This window comes from Scardinius erythrophthalmus, assembly GCF_964197995.2.
Source record: "Scardinius erythrophthalmus genome assembly, chromosome: 15".
NCBI classification, from domain to species: Eukaryota; Metazoa; Chordata; class Actinopteri; order Cypriniformes; family Leuciscidae; genus Scardinius; species Scardinius erythrophthalmus.
Genome location: NC_138235.1, coordinates 30,222,232 through 30,241,956, shown reverse-complemented (window position 1 = coordinate 30,241,956; position 19,725 = coordinate 30,222,232). Strand labels below are relative to the sequence as shown.

The window sequence follows — 19,725 nt, the reverse complement described above, 5'->3', positions numbered from 1 at the left end:
TCTTGACATTTTCAATTATTTTTACTTGCATCAATGCAAGAGAATGTTAAAGCAAGGTTACAGTAATTGTGTAATGTTGTCTTTTAAAAATATATATGCACACCTCACATCTAGTTTTTACCTTTATATAATTACTAACAACCATCTCTTACCTGTGAGTACTTAATGGCTTACTTAAATTTCAACACACAGAAAAAAAAAAACAAAAAAACATGATAATCAAGCAAATCATGTTTAATAAAGCATAGAAGACTAAAAAAATCATACTAAATATTGTGTAGTAATATGGATTGTTAGTTGGCATAATGAACATTATATGGATAGACTAAGAAAATAAATGTCTCTAGTGTAGACTATACTGAGATCGCAGAGTTTCTTGCCGGTAAGGAATAGATTATGCATGCATTTTTCAGTCAATAATACAGAAATAATATATCATTGTTGCCATGTTACACTCTAGTTAAGAGCAAGATTGCAGAACATATCTTGTCAAGTGCTAAAAATATTCACATCCTTCACATCTCCCCAGCAGCAAAGCAAATTGCAGTACAATTCTGGTTAACAACATTGAACAATGTGCTAAACTTTGAATGGTACTTGAAGAAGATGATCAGTAAGCAGGTTTCAAAAAATAAGAAAACCAGACCAGAAACATGTACTGTACATGCCCATCATAAATTATTGCTAAATCAAAGATATTACTTTATTTGAAAAGAGAGAGATAAAATCAAGAGAATGATTGACTCCTAAATCAGTATTTCTTGTGAGCATAATATACACAGCACAAGAATGATATCCAGCTTATTGAGTATTTTAGAGAGCAGAGCATATCCAGAAAATGTATATGAATTATATAAATTGCCATGACTTTTTTAAAATTCATTATTGTGACTTAACCAGGCCGGGAAAACAATTTTAACTCGATTGTTGCACTCTATTGCTGTTTTATGTAAGCAATGTAAGTTTCATTTGCATATGGTCTTTGAGAACATACTGTAACTATAACATAAAGAGATTTTCATTTGGTTTTTACTTTGAGAACTACATCAGCCCTCAGATGGACTCGGAGATTTACCCAAAAGTCTTTATTCAGCTGCCACTTCATGGAAATGTACATCATAGATACAAAGTAGAAAATAACAGTAAATCCATTGAGAGCCTCATCCATAGTCTGTGTGCAGTAATTCATATTAGTGAAGTTTCTGACTCGATATAAATACCCTGGTGCAAAAGGCCACCGAGAAGTCAACACTTGGTTCATACATTTTAAATTCACAATTTAAAGTCTCAGTCCTGGAAAAAAAAAATCTGTCCCCCTTATTCATATTCTTCCACAAGGATACACAATTCTGTGGAGAAACCCCCTAACATGATGACATTTTTTTTACATTTCCTTTGATTCCCCAATTTTTAAAGGGCAAAACAGACTTTTTATATGACAGAATAACATGCCTTATTTCAGATTTGCTACCTAATGACATTAAATATATTTATTCAGTGGCAATTTTGGCTCAAGACATGATGGTGAACACTGAAAGGCTGTACAAGAAATGACGTGAGCTGGCATCTGTTTGGCAGGAACATAACCAACACGAGAGTCGAATCATAAACCCATAACCGAGGGAAACACGGCTGTTCCTGCAGAGGGAAAAGAGCATCAGAAGTCCATCTAACAACATTTGTTAAACTTGTGCACACATAAAAATGACAAACAGGACAAAAGAAATGAGTTTTTAAAAAAGACAAGCACATGCTTTGTTATGTGGTTTTTGTTTAACTGGCCAATATTTGGTCAATATTCTGCCTTTTTGGGCGGTTTACAGAAGATTTACCTCCTCGTTGTGTCAGATATAAAAATCTACCGAAAGATAATTGACTATGACCATTTTTGTCATGTATGCCTTAGGCTGAAATGATTTAAATGAGGAATAATGTGACGTGTAAGTAAATAAGATGAGTGTGCATTTATTATTTCAATGTATTTCATTGTATTATGTATACAGTATATTAGCAAATTAGCTCACAAGATATCAGTATTAGCATTTGATAAACCCATACTGGTCAACTGTGAATGCATTGCAAAATATTTACTTCTAAACAGTTTACCACCCTCTAAAAATATTATTGTATATAGACATCAGCAATGATATATATTATGTGAAATAATGTCACTGCCATGTCACTGATTCGTACTTTTTGGGCTACCTTGACCGTCTGCAGAGTCAATGTCTGGGACTTTCCAGTCTTGCTTGCGTCCTTTCTCATAAAGAGCCTTGAGAACCTTCCGGAACTCCTCCTTTCCTCCGTTATGACTCAGCTCCAGGTACTTCCTGTACAACTGTAGGGCAGTCCGTGCATCTTCAATGCTATCATGAGTTTCACCCTGGATGTTCAGATCTAAACAAATATTCAAAAAGCCATAAAACGCTGATACACGGAAAATGACATATGAGGTCAGGAGATAAGGGAAGTTAATGCGAGAAACCCACCTAGAAAGTACCATGCCAGGAAACGCAGCGATATCATACGTTTCCTAGGCATGTGGAAGAGGTAGACGGTGTCAATCACCTGGTCTTTTGGAACCTACAAAAATGTGAGGGGCTTAATATTGGTTTCCATTTTAAACTTACTTTCCACATACTAAATTATATATTAACTTACACAAATTCAACTCACCATCAGGTTAATGACCCGAAAATCCTTCTGCAAGCCGTGGCCGACAAAGCGAACGCCAGTGTCGATAAGAAATCGCAATTTAAGATACGTAGACTTCAGAGTAGTCAAGTGTTTGGATGAAATCTTTGCATCCAGGTCTCCAGGTTTGATACCAGAGTACTGAGTCAGGTAGTCCACCACCTGTACATGCAAAGCAACTAGTAAGAAGCAGAAAGTGTTTTCCCAACATTTTGAACATGATTTCATGTTTTTGACAAAAAATACCGAAAGCAAACTACTAGTCATTAGTCGAGTACAGTGATTCACCTTGCACTTAAATTATTCAAAAACAATGACCGGTATAGTGACGGTAACAGATCTCTCCTGATAACGCACAAAACTGAGGTTCTCACTTTATGAGGTCATTAAAAAGCCCTTATCATTTCCAAAGGTAATTTCCCTATTATGCGAGTTACATTTTGGCCACATACACACAAAATCAGCTTTTAGTGCTTAAATATTTTCTGTACACACAAAGTTTAGTAATTTACAGGAATGACAACCGCATTCTACAGTCAAGTTAAATCCAGAAAAATGCAGGTAGTGACAACCACATTTACAAAAATGTGCAGTTTGTACGCAACCGAACTGAACAGTTGTTGTTACTGCTGTATTTAAACGCACACGTTACTCTTCTGTATGTGTGCAGTGCAGGAAAGTCACAGGGAAAGAAGTATGGGCCTTGACTGGAAAAAAACACTGAACAAGAAACAAGCTCATAATGAACCGAAATAAATCCAAATGCTTTATATTGAAAATAAGATCAAAATGTCGTGACTCTCACCTTCCCACTTTAATAACTCTATAAACTTGAACGTTTTATGAGCCAAGCTTAAACAACAACCCCAAAAACGCTTATAATAAGTGGACATGGCAACACTGCAAGAGAGCGCTCTGTGAACACGACACCTCTGTCGGGGGTGGTTCAGTTTCAATTGCAAAACACAACGGCTGCATACGAAATCGCAAACTTCCCTAATATACAGTAGGCAAAAAACAGTATGTAACAAAAAAAAAGTATGTCAATTCACAGTACTCATGAAAGAGTAGGCAAAAAAATTCTCGGATTACATACTTATTCTGGAGAGCTTCGGAAGAGATGTAACTGACGCTGTTAGGTCACATGATAATGACAACATGGCGAATGTAGTAAGTCCAGATTACACTAAATACACTCATACTATATAGAACGTATTTTTTTTTGTGTGGTCGTGAGGTAATTACTTATTCAAAATAAGTGCCTACTCAAGAGAGCACGTGATTTTGGACACAGCCAATGAGTTTTTTGTTGTTATAATATCATTATTTTTGTAAAATAACAGATACCAGACTGTTGCTATGATTACCAAGGTGTCATCACAGTTTCAGGAGTTGTGTTCAGTACACACAAACACAATGATAATTTAGGGGATTCACTCCCATATTAAAATGCGGTTGTCACTCCTGAAACTTTACAGTGTGTACAGGTCCTTAGAATGTTTTGACAGAGTCTTGACCTGTTCCTGTGTAGATATGTAGTCATCAATGAACGGCACTCCCTCATTGGGACCCTGACCTCTCACGCATGTGATACGAGCGACAGACATCTGGCTGGGCTTAATGGTGGACTTGGTCCCGTCACTGCGCAGTTCTGCCTCTTCCTGTTCAAGCACACGTAAGCATTAAATATTTGGGGTAGGAAAAAATGTTTAAAAAAATGTCAGTAATTACCGAATATTAGTGTTTCCTACTGACCTGGTTGAGTGTGACAAACTCTGCGTCTAATCCAACAAGGTCTCCAGCCTGCGGCATCTCGCTCATCATTAGGGGGATGAAGGTGGCGTGACTCTTCCTCTGTTTCCGTGCCAACGAGGCCTCCGTCAGCAGGACGCTGGCTTCAATAGGGTTCTTAACTATGAGGAAATGGAGTAGATGCAGGAATAATTAAAATGATACAAAAACAAAACAAATGTCACAAAAAAAACAATATACATGTGTATTATAAAGGTTTATAATCATAATAAAATGCAAGCAAACTTCATAACCTTTTTGTGCTAACATTAAAACATTTTTATTGAGAAGATTACACTATAGTACAGTTCAAAAGGTTTTTTAATGTTTTTGAAAGTGTCTTATATTCACCAATGCTGTATTTTTGGTCAAAAATACAGTTGAATTATTGTGTGATATTGTGAAATAATATAACAAATGAAAAAAATAAACGTTTTCTATTTGAATACATTTTAAATTGTAATTTATTCCTGTGATGCAAAGCTGTATTTTCAGCTTCATTACTCCAGTCTTCATCATCCTTGGGAATTCATTCTAATATACTGATTTGCTGCTCAAGAAACATTTATTATTTGTATCAATGTTGAAACAGTTGAGCTGTTTAATATTTTTGTGGATTCTTGTTTTTATCTTTCATGATTCTTTGATTAATAGAAAGCATTGATTTACATTATAAGTCTTTACTGTCACTTTTGATTGATTTAATGCATCCTTGCTATGTATAATACAAATGTTACATAATTATAATAAAATGCAAGCAAAATGTGTTTTTTGTGTGTGTGTGTGTGTGTGTGTGTGTGTGTGTGTGATAACTGATACATATTTAAACAGAAGATGTATTTAAAATCAGATAAAGTATCACATACTTCGCAAATCATACTTGGCGTTGTAGTTCCTCTTGATGTAGTAAAGTACAGCCGGAACCTTCCAGTTCGCATCAAACTGTGCTGATTCAGCCTAATGAAGATATATTTCGTGAAACAATTCAGTGTCATAAAATGAAACAAAATGAAAAAACAGTTTTTACTGAACTAATACATTACATGGGGTGTGTAAAGTGTAAATTTGACTGATGTTTGGTACTTTTACCTTGTCAATCGGCTCAATCAGAAAATCATTGAACAGATACCACTGCTGGTGTGTTACTCCCTGAAAGCAAGACACAGAAAACTCAGTTCATGTCCAACATATCATGTTGAATATCTATAAGTGCTTAAAAGACTTTGCTCACTTCTTTCCTCTGATGGTAGGTCTCGCCCACTTTGATGTGTGCCACCAGGTTTCCTCCGGTCCGAGCATCTTGGATATGAGACACAGTGACGACCAAGTCATAGACGGAAGCCCCATCTGCCTCTGCACTTTCAGTCAGCTATGAGAAGAAATAAGTCACAATTTGGTTGAGCAGAGTTTTCTTTTAATAACCTCCAATGTCATCTGTCTGAGGTTTGACAATCTTTGATATGGTTAATGAAGTTCCTCTGTTGGAAAGAGTGAAAAGGCGTTCCTCACCTCCTCTCCCTCAGACAGGCAGCTGACCTCCAGGCCCTGAGACTTACTAATGCACATCTTCAGACTAAGAGGGATCCACACGTGCCTCATGTCCTCCGCCTGAGAGTCAAATGTCAAACCCTCCACACTGCACAGCTCTTCCCTGTACACAACACGTGCACACACACACATATATATAATTAGAATATATATGTATCAGGGTTAGTATCATTAACTAAAACTATTTCAATATTTCTGTTAATTGAAATAAAGATGAAATAAAATATAAACATTAGTTGAAAAACTTAATCTAAATGAAAATTTTAAATGTTGCATTGGCAAGTTTAAGTTGAAGCACTAAAATTATTAACTGGAAATAATTCAAATAAATAGTATTATTTAAAAAAACTATTAAAATGCACATAATGCACATTGACAAAATTAAACAAAATTAAACCAGAAATAACATGAAAACTAAAATATCACATATACATATATATATATATATATATATATATATATATATATATATATATATATATATATATATATATATATATATATATATATATATATATATATATATATATATACACACACACACACACATACATATACACACACACACACACACACACACACACACACACACACACACACACACACACATATATATATGCGTTTCTCCAATCATCACACTTACTCTAAACACCATTCTGTCGGTAGAGGCTCTTTGGGTTTGTGAGGTTCAGCAGCCTCTTTCTTCAGGGCTTTGTTGAATGCATACTATAAACAAAAAGAGTATTCATTGCTGAATGAATGGAAAATCAAGATAAATCAATGTGCCTAGAGTTTTTCACACCAATTATACACCAATCAGCAGAATGAACAGGCTGTTGCATTGCTGATGAGGATTTTTAACTCACGACGCAAGTGGATATGTAAAGAATTAGAGAACATTTAAGGGCAGATTTATGGCTGTAAATACATGAATATATATTCTGGCAACAGAAAAGGATATGGGTCTGACCTCAGTCTGTGCCTTCCAGAACTCTGCCTCTTTAGCACTGTTCACCTCACAGTTGATCACCAGAACATCTGGCAGACAGCGAATGTTCCTGGTCTGCACCTAAAAATAGATATGCATTTAGTATTTAGCCATATACTGTATGTACACTACCGTTCGGGTAATATTTTTTGAATGTTTTTGAAAGGAGTGTCTTATGCACACACACGGCTGCAATTATTTGACAGTAAAACAGCAATATTGTTACATTTTATTACAATTTAAAATAAATGTTTTCTATTTTAATACATTTTAAAATGTAATTTATTCCTGTGATGGCAAAGCTGATTTTTCATTTCTTCAGTCTTCAGTGTCACATGATCCTTCAGAATCATTGTAATCATTCATCAAATTTTGTAAGAGAAAGAGGGAATGACTTACTGTTGGCTGGTATTTCTCACAGTTCTCACACCAGGCCTGTGTGCTCTGTTCCAGACAGATACTCTTCTTCAGGATGTCTGCGAAGTCATATTCCTCTATCGTCTTATCTGTCCACATCCAATTAAAAAAGCAATCCAATTATTTAATTCATTCAGTTTCTAGAACAAGAAAAATCTAAATCAAACCACTCTCCACAAAACCTTTAAAAACTCTAGCAAAACATCTGTAATTCATGCCCATGCTGGTCTATATAGATGTGTGAATATAATGTGTGGTGGTTCTGACCCTGAGAGCTGTGCTCCGGATAGTGCATGGTAAACAGCAGAGTCAAAGAAGCGCGAACCGTCTCCTTTCCACAGCGACACAAACTGCTGTTCTCCACTTCACAGCCAAACAACCGACCGATCACAGACTCGCCTGTGGAACCCAGCGCACTGCCAGTGACACAAAACACAAATTGTTCTTAACTCAGTGTTGTGTAATCTGTTGCATTGAATTGATGGGGGTTGTGTTTCATGAATGATGCAGCTCCACTGTGGAGTCCACACCTGCTGCTGGCTCCTCTGTACGCCTGCGGTCCTTCCTGCTCCAGTGTTTCCTGATGCAGCTGTGCGAGAATAAAGCGATTCCAGCTCTGGATGAGACGTCCCAGACGGGCTTTCCCTGTCTGCTCATCAGAGTCAGCCAGGATCAAACCCAACGCTGATGCCTCTGGAATTGTCCGGAAAGCCCGGAGAAAATTACTGGCCTGTGAAGGAAACAAAAAAAACAAATGCTCTGTGCATGTGCATACGCTGTGCATGTGCATACGCTATGCATGACTGACAGCTCTGATGGAATAGATATGCAACCAAAGCTGGTGATGAACTCTGATTGGATGACAAGCTCTATCGTATACCTGGCAGGGGTCTCCTCTACTCAAGTCCAGCATGTGAAAAAGGAACCCCAGCTCACAGGCCAGGCAGAACTCCTTCTGACACAAGTGATTCTGTACCAGGCACCTGATTGGCTCCAGAAAGTACAGCACCTGTCACAGCACACACAGGGTTAACTATTAATACAATTCTAGAGGGCCAATACATCCAAAGTGAAAGTTATGCATTCACAAAATTCCTTAGAGAGCACAAAAAAATCCCAAGGACTTTTTACAGTAATCGGCATGTGACGTATTGGGATTTTTCTTTTTTTTTTTTTTTTCAGATTCATCAGACAAACTTCAAATTGCATTTCAATTAAAATATATAACTAAAACATATAATATATAAAATATGTATGCATTTACTTTACTTTAAAATATGTATGTACTTGTATATTGATTAATAGTTATATTTAATTATTAATACATATAATAATAATAATATTGCAGTAAAAGAGTGTGTGTTTGTGTGTGTGTGTGTGTGTGTGTGTGTGTGTGTGTGTGTGTGTGTGTGTGTGTGTGTGTGTGTGTGTGTGTGTGTGTGTGTGTGTGTGTGTGTGTGTTTTCACCTGGATCATGCAGTTACAGTAAGCATTGGGTATGTGAGGCTCCAGACCAGCAAACAGAGTCCGGTTATAGTGCTTAAAATCAAAGTCTTCCAGTCCCAGTTTGGAATATTTAATGGTCACCTGACATAAACATAAGTCACATAATCAGAACAGCCTTATGCCAGTGTTTCAGGCATATTTAATAAACATGAGAATCACTACGGATCCCACAATAGAGCATTGTGATTAATTATTAATATTTTATTATTCAACTGCAGCAAACTTTCTTTGACTTCAGTTCAGTTTTTGTACTAAAAACAATATATATAACATCATCTCATCTAAAAGGAATTTGCATGCAAACATTTGTAATGGACAAAATAGCTCAAGTGGTATGTAATTAATAACAAAACATCACCAAGATCATTGGTTTATGCACAATAATGGCTCATCACTACCTTCCTGTATTTCTTTGGAATCATGTAAAGATGCGGCTCCTCATCTCGACCAATAGGAGACTCCGGGACCTGATTATAGCTGTCATACTCAAGTTCTACGTCTTTTATCTTATAAGGAACCTGGGAAAACAGAGATAAAATGTGTAAAGAATTTACCGGTTATACAGCATTACTGAACTGAAATGATTGACACATTGTCAAATAACATACCAAAGACACTGGATCAGCTACATTAATGTAAGATATTACTTAACTCTTACAAAATATGGAAAATGTTTGTCTTGATTCATTTTAATTACTCAATGATTGTTTAGTAACCATGTTTACACATTTAATGATGCTGAAATGATGCTGGCATTTTGCCATCTTTAGATGATTCAAACATAAACTAGAATCAAGTTTGAAAAGAGCACATGCTTGCCTGGTTTCTGGGACGGGTTCTAGGATTGGGGGCATATCCAATAAAGCCCACAGTCTTCATAGTCCTAAGGATCTCTGCATCTACCGCAGGGGCTCGTCTGACACAGTGAAAAGAATCAACATCACCAAACCGCCACACATCTCATTTGTTGAGGAGGGAATTGATATTCATAAACTACCTAAATAAAATTGATGTCAATAAAAAAAAAGTGTGAGATACCAGATATAATTTTGCTCAAATTGAAGAATATCACAACAAACCCAGTTCTAGTATTTATGGTCATGACCTAGAATGAGACATACTGAAGGGGGCAGTATTACTCAATAACACAGGGGATGTGTGCAAAATACCATACTACTATATGACATTCTGCAAAAAATAGTATTCATATTGTGCACAGTATGCGAACTGAATGTATGCATAGATGTATGCATAGAATACCAACATGACCTACTACATTTGCCAAAACATGCAGTATACAAAAGAACACAATGAAGTATGTTCAACCTTTAATTTCCAACTTGTTTTACTTATAGTTTGATTGAACAGGCAATGTTTCTACAAAATTGGATTAGAAATGTGACATAAGAGTTTATATATGATATACACAAAAATATAAATAAATACATGTATAATAAAATAATACATAACAATAAATATATAAACAATAACCTTATTCTCATGGATCCAAGCATTATATCCTTTACAAAATATTTCTAAATATTTATATATGCACTATCATTGAAAGGTTTGGGGTCAGAAAGAAATAATTTGGTAAGGATGCATTAAATTGCATTAAACTGATTAAAAGTGACAGTAAAGACATTTACAATGTTATAGAAATATTTCTATTTCAAATAAATGTTGTTCAGAACCATGACAAAAATCTGCATGTTTTCCACAAAAATATCAAGTGGTACAACCGTTTCCAAAGTCAAAAATGTTTCTTAAGCACCAAATCAGCATATTAGAATTATTTCTGAAGGATCATGTGACACTGAAGACTGGAGTAATGATGCTGAAAATTCAGCTTTGCCATCACAGAAATAAATTAACATTTTAAAATGTATTAAAACTATTATTTAAATTGTAATATTGAAATTAATGTTTTTACTGTATTTTGATCAAATAAATGCAGCCTTGGTGAGCATTAGCGTATATAAGGCAGAATGAGGCTCAGTCATACCTGGGGCTGGGCGTGATAAGGGCGGTGGGCCAATCAGAGAGCAGGGGCTCTGTGCTGGTAAGGGGCATTGGCAGAAGGCACAGAGGCATCAGCTCATGGTTCCAATCCAGCTGGGGCAAGGAGTCCACCAGGCAGGGCAGGGCTAACTCCGTCTCCCTGGAGTAACTGTTGAAGGACACCTCTGGGGCGCTGGACCACAGGTGCACACCGCCACCAGAGTCCCCAAAGGAGAGCGCCTGTTTGCTGGACGACACATCAAAGCTCATCAGCAGCTGCCCCACAGTGTTGACGTGGAAGATATCAGCCAGACTGGCCAGGCCGGTGGGCTCGCAGAACTGACACTGACCTACAGCGACACACACACATCAGGACCTCAGTGACAAATAATAAGCAATAATATTTTTGTGCAATATTTAATTAATTTATTTTTTTAGAATACCATTATTAATTTCCGAAACTCTGTTGTAAACAGATATCTTCAATCATACATTGTCATATGAACAACTAGTGAGTTAATAGACTAATACATCACAGTAAATGATATAATGGAAAAACTCTGAATGATTCATTGGTCACTAAGTGACCAATCTCAAAAATCAGTGAGTCTATTTGGAACCTGATTCAAAACCAAAAAACCAAAGGGTTTTTTTGTTTGAATCTTTTTGACTAAGATGAAAAAGAACCCGAGAGGCGTTTGGTTACTGATTAAGATCCATCCCCACACCGCATAGAATCAATAACTTCTAAGTCACAAAAAAACTAAACGGTTTTCAACAGCTAAATTACTCGCCATCAGATTCTGTTCCTCCCATGTTTCTCATTCAAAAAGGTTATATTTATCAAACTGATGCTGATTAAGATTCATCACATCATCTATATGTACAGTATGTGAGAGAGTAAGTAAAAGAGTGTTATCAATTACTTTGTTTTTACAATCTTTTATCTTTTAATTACAAACCAATTAATTTTTCTCTCAAATACAGTATAGTTTAACTGAATAAAAATATCTGCATATAGTTCATATAGTAGCAAACTCTAGCGAGATGATATCTAACAAAACCACACATGGACTTCTCCCAAATACATTTTAATTTATCACAATTTTTTTGTGCACATTTGCGACCTGTCTGGAGCACTGTAAAGGCAAGTAAGTTGTGCAACAAGTTTCAAAATACTCACATATTGTCATATGTTTAACCTCTGTGCAATCTTTAAAAAATATTTAAGAACTCTGCTTCTCTAACAACTTTTCTTTCCTTTTTTTCTGATTTCAACCAAACCCCAAAGGATAGAAATCAAACTCCAGCCAACATTGTTCTTTTTCGACTAGAAAATACATCACATTATGCTGTGTAAGAATGTCTTCAAGTCAAGGACATTACGATGCATTTCTGGGACACTGTTGAGCTGCTTCAGCAAGATTAGTTCATGTGACACACCGACTGAAAATCTATGTGGACAACATGACAACCACCAAAAAAGGGAAATGAAAGCAAGGTGGGACTTTTAAATGCTGAAAAACTGCACCTAATGGAGATATAATATTAGCAAGCTTCATAAAAAAAAAAACTAGATTCAACATGAGTCTGGGAACAACAACGGTAGCCCAAAGAAGACCACTATAGGTTGATGAAAATCATTTGCAAGTTGCAAATTAAAGTCCCACAACATTTCAGTTGGCTTTTGACAGTTGACTGTTGACTGGGGTGTGGCAACCACTTAATGCTTTCTTTTTAGTGGTAATAGTTAGGTAAATACCAGTGCTAGCACTTCTGAGACACACACGTGCATCATACCTGTTTGTGAAATGATAGCCAGACGGGAGGTGTATGTGGGGATAAAGCGGAGAAAAACGGGGTCCACATGGACCTGCAGTGGGCTGATGGCCCTCATCATGCGTAGGTCATACACCATGAGGAACCGGTCACATGACAGTCCATTCAGGCCACGGCTCGAGAAACCACATGCCGCTAACAGGTTACCGTGTACGTCGAAATCTGACAGGCTTCCGGAGAACGCGTCAAACTCATACTCCATTTTAAATGTACGTACATCACGCAGAGACACCTGTGACAAATAATTCAGAAATGAAAATGGAAAGATTAATTTAACATTGATTACTATATATTTTTTTACCATATACTTATATACCATATACTTACATATACCGTTAATTAAGGGTATGCATATTGATGAATGCATTCAACAATAATGGTTGGAGGAATCGTTCATTATCTATAAATCTACACCAGAAACAAATGAAATTTATTTGCAGCATTAAGATTTTAGGTTAGTCACCTTTTAGTTTTATTGCTGTATACAAATATGTACTTCATTCATAAAACTGCATGGATTAAAAAAAAAACTTTAAGAAAAATGTTGCTTAAAATACTATATTTAAAGAAATGTTGTCAAATGACAATGGCTGTAGTTACTAACGAAATAAATATTTTCATTGAACTGCAATGTGATCACACAAACTGTTGTGTGAGACAGATCGATCCATGCACATAAAGCTCTTCCACTTAATTTTGTGGACAAGCTGAAAATTCCAACTACCAAATAGTCTGAGCTGATCTGCATGTGAGAAATTTAGGAATGTATGAATGAACAAAAAGAAAAAGCCCTATGTATTCTACCCGTGTTCATAGCTTAAGTGTAGGCAGCACGGGAAACATGAGATAACAGCAAACTTTTCACACACCACATCCCTCTATTTCTGTGGGAAAAGCGAAAGGAGGAAACTGTGTGTTGTGTTCCACATCCATTTTCGTTTTACTCCTTCACTCACCTTGCCAGATGTGTGACCGCAAAAAAAGAAGCGATTGGACTGTCTCATGATGGCGACTCCAGGCACTTCAACGGTAAACTAGAATGACAGTAGAAATGAAATGAACACTTTAGAAAAAGATCTCTGAAACATCAGATCATAAATGTTGTAAAATGAGTCTTGAAAACGTCCATAGATGTATTAATCTAAAAAAAAGTATTTAAAAAATAATATACAAAATAATATAAATTGAAAAGAATGAAATTAATGCCATTAAAAATAAATATAAATTAAATTAAATAAATAAATATAGATAAAAAAACAATAAAACGATAAAAATTAAAGTTATAAACAAAGCTGAACTATAAAATATAAAAATTTATTTTTATATTTTTTTATCATTATTTCTAAAAGAAACAAAGAAAATATGCTTTCTAGAGATTGTATTTGTTTAATGATCAATAAGAAAAAAATCAATAAAATATAGAATTATATATGAAGAGTTCAGATGCAAAAGCCTCAAAGTGCCATCTGAAATTTTCTTCAAGAATGATCATTTTTATGAAGCTTGTATATTTAAGTTCAGCAATTTCACTTAAATGGCAATGAAAATGACCTATTAATTGTCATTTAAGTGAAATTACTGAACTTAAATAAATGAGCTTGATAAAAATTATCATTCAAGAAGAAAATGTCAGATGGCACTTAGAGGCTTTTGCATCTGAACTCTTCATACATACATTATTTTAACTACCTATAAAATGTAAAAAAAAAAAATTATTTAAAAAGTTTATTTATAAATGCTTTATAAAAATAGGTAGAGCTAGTAAAGTATTACCGAAGTGGTATTGTATCACCTTACTTTTTGTGTTTCCTGTACTGTGGTGAGGTCAAGTTCTACCACATAGTTCTGCAGACCCCCCATTAACAATGTGTTGTTATCGTTCAGAATCAAACTGTGCATATCTGCACCCTCCTCCATTCTGAAAACAAAATGATAGAATGAACACCCACACATAAGGCATACACAAGCAAATAAAACCATTTATTACAGTATTCACAGTATTTTCTGTATGACCCCATTTTGAGGACTTATGACTCACACCAGTGCTTATCTGTACATGTAAATGTAGTATATGTAGATGTGCAACTCACGGAAAATCAAACATAATAAAACCTCCTCGTGTGAGGCATTTGAGGTTGTTTTTGGTCAGAAACAGCACTCCCGTGTCCATACTCTGGATGTGGCGAATGTCATCAGTCATGTGTACCTGGAAAGAGGAGTAGCGGCCCATTGTTGGACCAAAAAAGGAACTTGCATGTCCCTGTTATGAAAGAGAGGAAAGAACAACCACACACACACACACACACACCGTCAGTAATGCGGCTCAGGCTTGTGAATACAATGACATCATCTCAATGTGGAAGTACATCAGAGACACTGCATTCGATCACTATCAAAAGCACAGCTGAATTTTTGGAGCGAGATTAAACTTTAGCTTTAAATCTCCCAACTTCAATAGAAATCTTTATCCATTCATGCAAAAATTTTGGTGAAAACACTTTCTATGTTGGATGTAGTCTCGTTGTTTTGCTTAGTGTGTTTTTTCGGTAAATGACATAAATGCAGATATAATGCGTCACTTCACCCGGTGGTTCCCCATCCACAGGAGCTCCTCCTGCAGGTCAAAGTGTGTGGCCGTCACAGGGATCCCGACCTCAGCAGCCACGCTGTGCAGCTCCGAGTACATGCCCTCCACTATGTGCACGGAGTCGGACACCGGCACGGCTAACGCATCGGGGTCGAGCTCCACGCCCTGCATCAGCGCGGGGTCGAGCCGCGGGTCCAGGGAAGAGTCCAGGCCGGGCTCCAGGCTGCCGTGCATGCCGGGCGCGTATTCGCCCAAGCCCGGGTCCAGACCCTCGAAGTTCATCATGAGGATGGTGATGCTGGGTTAGAGGGACAGCAGAATGAGGTCAAGGGTGCCTTTTGTGTCCCTTATGAAAAATGACTTTAACAAAAAGCTTTAACTCTTTTTTTTTTCTGTGTTATTAAGGGTATTGTTCTTAATACATCAACAAAAAATCTATTAACTTTTTATTTAACTTTCATCCTCCTCCTTAATGAAATGGCTTCACGGTTTCCCAGCTCTATGTATCCAATTTCTTCTTAAAATCAAGAATGATAAAATCATACCCCCCCCTTGCGTTTTTTAATGCTCATATTTATTTGATATACAGTACAGGTCAAAAGTTTGAAAACATTACATTTTTTTAATATTTTTGAAAGAAGTCTCTAATGCTTATCAAGGCTGCATTTATTTGATCAAAAATACAGAAAAAAAAGTAATAATGTAAAATATTATTACAACTTAAAATAAGAGTTTTCTATTTGAATATACTTTAAAAAATAATTTATTCCTGTGATGCAAAGCTGAATTTTCAGGATCATTACTCTAGTCTTCAGAGTCACATGCGACATCCAGTCTATCACATGATCCTTTAGAAATCCTTCTAATATTCTGATTTATTATGAGTGTTGGAAACTGTTCTGCTGCCTAATATATTTGATGAATAAAAGGTTAAAAAGAACTGCATTTATTCAAAATAAACAAGTATTTTCTAATAATATAAATCTTCTTCACTATCACTTTTTATCAATTTAACACATCCTTGCTGAATAAAAGTATTGATTTATTTCAAAAAAAAGAAAGAAAAAAAAAATTACTGACCAGTAGTGTATATTGTTGTTACAAAAGATTTCTATTTTTAAAAAAATTGCTGCTTTTTTTTTTTTTTTACTTTTTAGTCATCAAAGTATCCTAAAAAAGTATCACAGGTTATGAAAAAATATTAAGCAGCAGAACTGTTTCCAACTTTGATAATGAATCATCATATTAGAATGATTTCTAAAGGATCATGTGATAGACCGGAGTAATGATCACAGAAATAAATGATAATTTAAAGTATAATAAATTGAAAACCAATTATTTTAAATTGTAATAATATATCACATTCACAATATTACATTTGTTTCTGTATTTTTGATTAAATAAACGCAGGCTTGATGAGCAGAAGAAACTTCTTTCAAAAACATTAAAAATAGTAATGTTTTCAAACTTTTGACCTGTACTGTATATATACATTTTACCAATTTATTTAATATTTTGCTAATATTAATTAGCATTAAATTTTTTTTTAGTTAGTGTCATGAAACTGATCAGGTTAGTAAAGAAATTTACATTTACATTCATTCATTTAGCAGACGCTTTTATCCAAAGCGACTTACAAATGAGAACAATAAAGCAGTGAAACTAACAATAGGACAACAATATGCAAGTGCTATGATGACCCTTCTCAGTTTAATCTAACGCAGTACATGTACTTTTTTTAATTTTTATAAATAGATATAAAATAGAAGAGTGTTGCCGAAAAAGATTTATCTTCAGCCGTTTCTTGAAAATGGCCACGGATTCAGCAGTTCTGGCTGAGTTGGGCAGATCATTCCACCAGCAGGGAACAGTCATAGTAAAGGTCCGAGAAAGAGATTTTGTGCCTCTTTGAGATGGCACCACAAGACGACGTTCGCTTGCAGAGCGCAATTTCTGGATGGCACATAAGTCTGCAGTAATGAGTTTAGGTAAAAGGGAGCAGAGCCAGTGGTTGTTCAGTAGGCAAACGTTAGTTACGAGCGGCAACTGGCAACCAGTGCAATTTTGAGAGGAGAGGAGTGACGTGCGCTCTCTTCGGCTCGTTGAAGACCACTCTAGCTGCAGAATTTTGGATCAGTTGCAGAGGTTTGACAGTGCAAGCTAGAAGACCAGCCAGGAGAGCATTACAATAGTCCAGTCTGGATAGAACAAGGAGTTGTGTAGCATGCTCTGATAGGAAGGGCCTGATCCTCCTAATGTTGTATGAGGCAAATCTGCAGGACCAGGCAGTTCTGGCAATGTGGTCTGTGAAGTTCAATTGATCATCAATCACAACTCCAAGGTTCCTGGCTGACCTTGATGAAGTTATGGATGATGAACCTAGCTGAACGGAGAAGTTGTGGTGTAGTGTTGGGTTGGCCGGGAACACAAGCAGCTCTGTCTTCGCAAGCTTAAGTTGAAGGTGGTGGTCCTTCATCCAGCCAGAAATGTCTGAAATGTTACTTTTTAAAATCACCTTTTCAAAATGGAAAGGCACCCTTTTAGATAATGGACCCAGTTGTGGAGACGTAAGTGCTTCTTTTCAAACCCTACAGTGAGCTGCCTATCTAGACATCATGTTTGGGCACCATGAGTTCAATAAGCGCATTCCAATTCCGAGTGAAACCCCTATGACACCTAATACGGCAGTCTAGGTAACTTAGACAGCTCTGTAGGTTTTGAAACACAACAGTAAGTTACTGTTGGACTCTGCGTAAATAAACGGGACGTTATTTTACCGTCTGCGAAAGTTTTCCGGTGTCCTACCGCAGTGCAAACAAGACAAATGTTATATGAACATCGTTTTAAATCGGGCGTGCATTAAACATCTGAATTAAAGAGTAACGCTATTTGTTTTCTTTGCGTGGAACGTCTGACATCTAACGTTACACTCTCGATTTCAAATAGCAAAAAGTCCTTTTGACAGCGTAACAGGAAGGGCCTTAAAATGTGTAGTTTGAACATTTAACAGGTTAAATCATACCTTTAGACTACAGTTATCCTCGGATCCATGTGCACACTACTCCCTTCAGTCAAAACAAAAACAAGCACGCACTTCCGGGTGAGATCGAACTGCATCCGGGATTATCATCGGCTCTAAAACGGTGGCTAAAATGAAAATATAATTTCGTCTGTCTGCCTGTCAATGAAATATGTTTTGATTCTGAAAAAATAAACAAATAACAGTAAATGTTCCGCTATGGAAAAGTTGTAGAAAAATATTTAAATTATTACTATTATCTATCTCTCTCTCTCTCTCTCTCTCTCTCTCTCTCTCTCTCTCTCTCTCTCTCTCTCTCTCTCTCTCTCTCTGTTTTCTCTATGTTTTGTTTCAGTAGACTCAGAGTCTTTTGTTAATACAATTTAATCTAAAAAAAAAAGATATACATAGGACATAGGACATCTTATTTAAAAAAAACATGACATCTAAAATTAAATAATATGATGTTCATGAAAAAGTGAGAGAAATGAGGTAGGTCTGGTGGTGAGTTGAGGTAAAGCCAGAACAAACATTACCAGAAAATCCATAAAAATGATACCACAACAGACTGCCATCTTCAGGACAGAAGGCTTGGTTTGCGGACATAGTCTCACTTCCTTTAATAGCCTAATAAAAACTCTCAAATGGGGGAACTATCTCATTCAGGATTCTAAGAACAGTGAGTGGTTATAGGTTTACAGCTTTGGAAGTTCTATCATTTCGATTGTCTAAATAGGAGAATTGTGTTTCACTCCATCGTATGTCAATGAAATGCTGAAAAAATTGTGAATGGGAAGATCTAGAAGAGATTTACCACCTCAAATTCTCACGAATGTCTTATGTGCTTGAGGTGGAAGAAAATTCCTGCAACTAAATAATACTGACTTCTAAGTAATGTAATGGTGACTTTTAACAGCAATATGGAGTTGCACTCCAAAAATACCTTGGTTCAGAAGTAGTACATCATGAGAAATTCAGGAGGAGCTACTGCCAAGTTTGTTATTTGTTAGTTACGTTACTATGCAATGGTTCAGCATTGGGTGCATTACATTTACAAATTATTACATCATCACACTTCCCGTAACGCTTTTGTTATGGCCCTCTTTTTAGTACATCACAAAGTTTGCTTATCTACCGATAGTGGACATTCTTTGCATTTCACACTAAAAAGGAAGCTGTTGACTCATAATATGTGTAAGAATATCAATCAGAGGTCAAGTTTTCAAGAAAATTCCACAAACTCACGGCACAATCAGCATGAAGTACCATGGGGAAAAGATTCTGTCAGAGAAATAAAAAACTATATAGCCTATATATTAACTTTAACATATATAA

General features: G+C 36.1%; 1 protein-coding gene across 2 annotated transcripts; it reads right to left on the bottom strand.

The window, feature by feature from the left end:
• Positions 1–4: 4 nt before the first annotated feature.
• pan2 (poly(A) specific ribonuclease subunit PAN2) lies at positions 5–18,502 on the bottom strand. Of its 2 annotated transcripts, none has more exons than XM_081387437.1 (26): positions 18,394–18,474; positions 15,369–15,669; positions 14,875–15,044; positions 14,582–14,702; positions 13,741–13,818; positions 12,746–13,016; positions 10,950–11,295; positions 9,764–9,860; positions 9,343–9,462; positions 8,906–9,025; positions 8,319–8,447; positions 7,969–8,168; positions 7,706–7,854; positions 7,421–7,527; positions 7,004–7,102; positions 6,677–6,759; positions 5,995–6,136; positions 5,717–5,854; positions 5,575–5,634; positions 5,352–5,442; positions 4,450–4,607; positions 4,212–4,355; positions 2,677–2,856; positions 2,490–2,583; positions 2,194–2,397; positions 5–1,638 (listed from the first exon to the last, which is right to left on the bottom strand). In XM_081387437.1, exons 2-26 carry the CDS (start codon positions 15,654–15,656, stop codon positions 1,604–1,606), a joined length of 3,624 nt encoding a protein of 1,207 aa, XP_081243563.1. In that variant the 5' UTR covers positions 15,657–15,669; positions 18,394–18,474; the 3' UTR covers positions 5–1,603. The 2 variants fall into 2 exon arrangements, with proteins under 2 accessions (XP_081243563.1, XP_081243564.1); XM_081387438.1 differs by having other exon boundaries at positions 218–1,638; positions 2,206–2,397; positions 18,394–18,502.
• Between the last annotated feature and the right edge of the window lie 1,223 nt (positions 18,503–19,725).

Bases quoted from the DNA above. Each gene is read 5' to 3' on its own strand.
- pan2 (XM_081387437.1), bottom strand. From the start codon at position 15,656: ATGATGAACTTCGAGGGTCTGGACCCGGGCTTGGGCGAATACGCGCCC. The intron at 13,017-13,740 runs GTGAGTGAAGGA...TATTTGTCACAG, and splicing joins GCGGTCACACATCTGGCAAG to GTGTCTCTGCGTGATGTACG. The intron at 9,463-9,763 runs GCAAGCATGTGC...CTGTTTTCCCAG, and splicing joins GAACCCGTCCCAGAAACCAG to GTTCCTTATAAGATAAAAGA.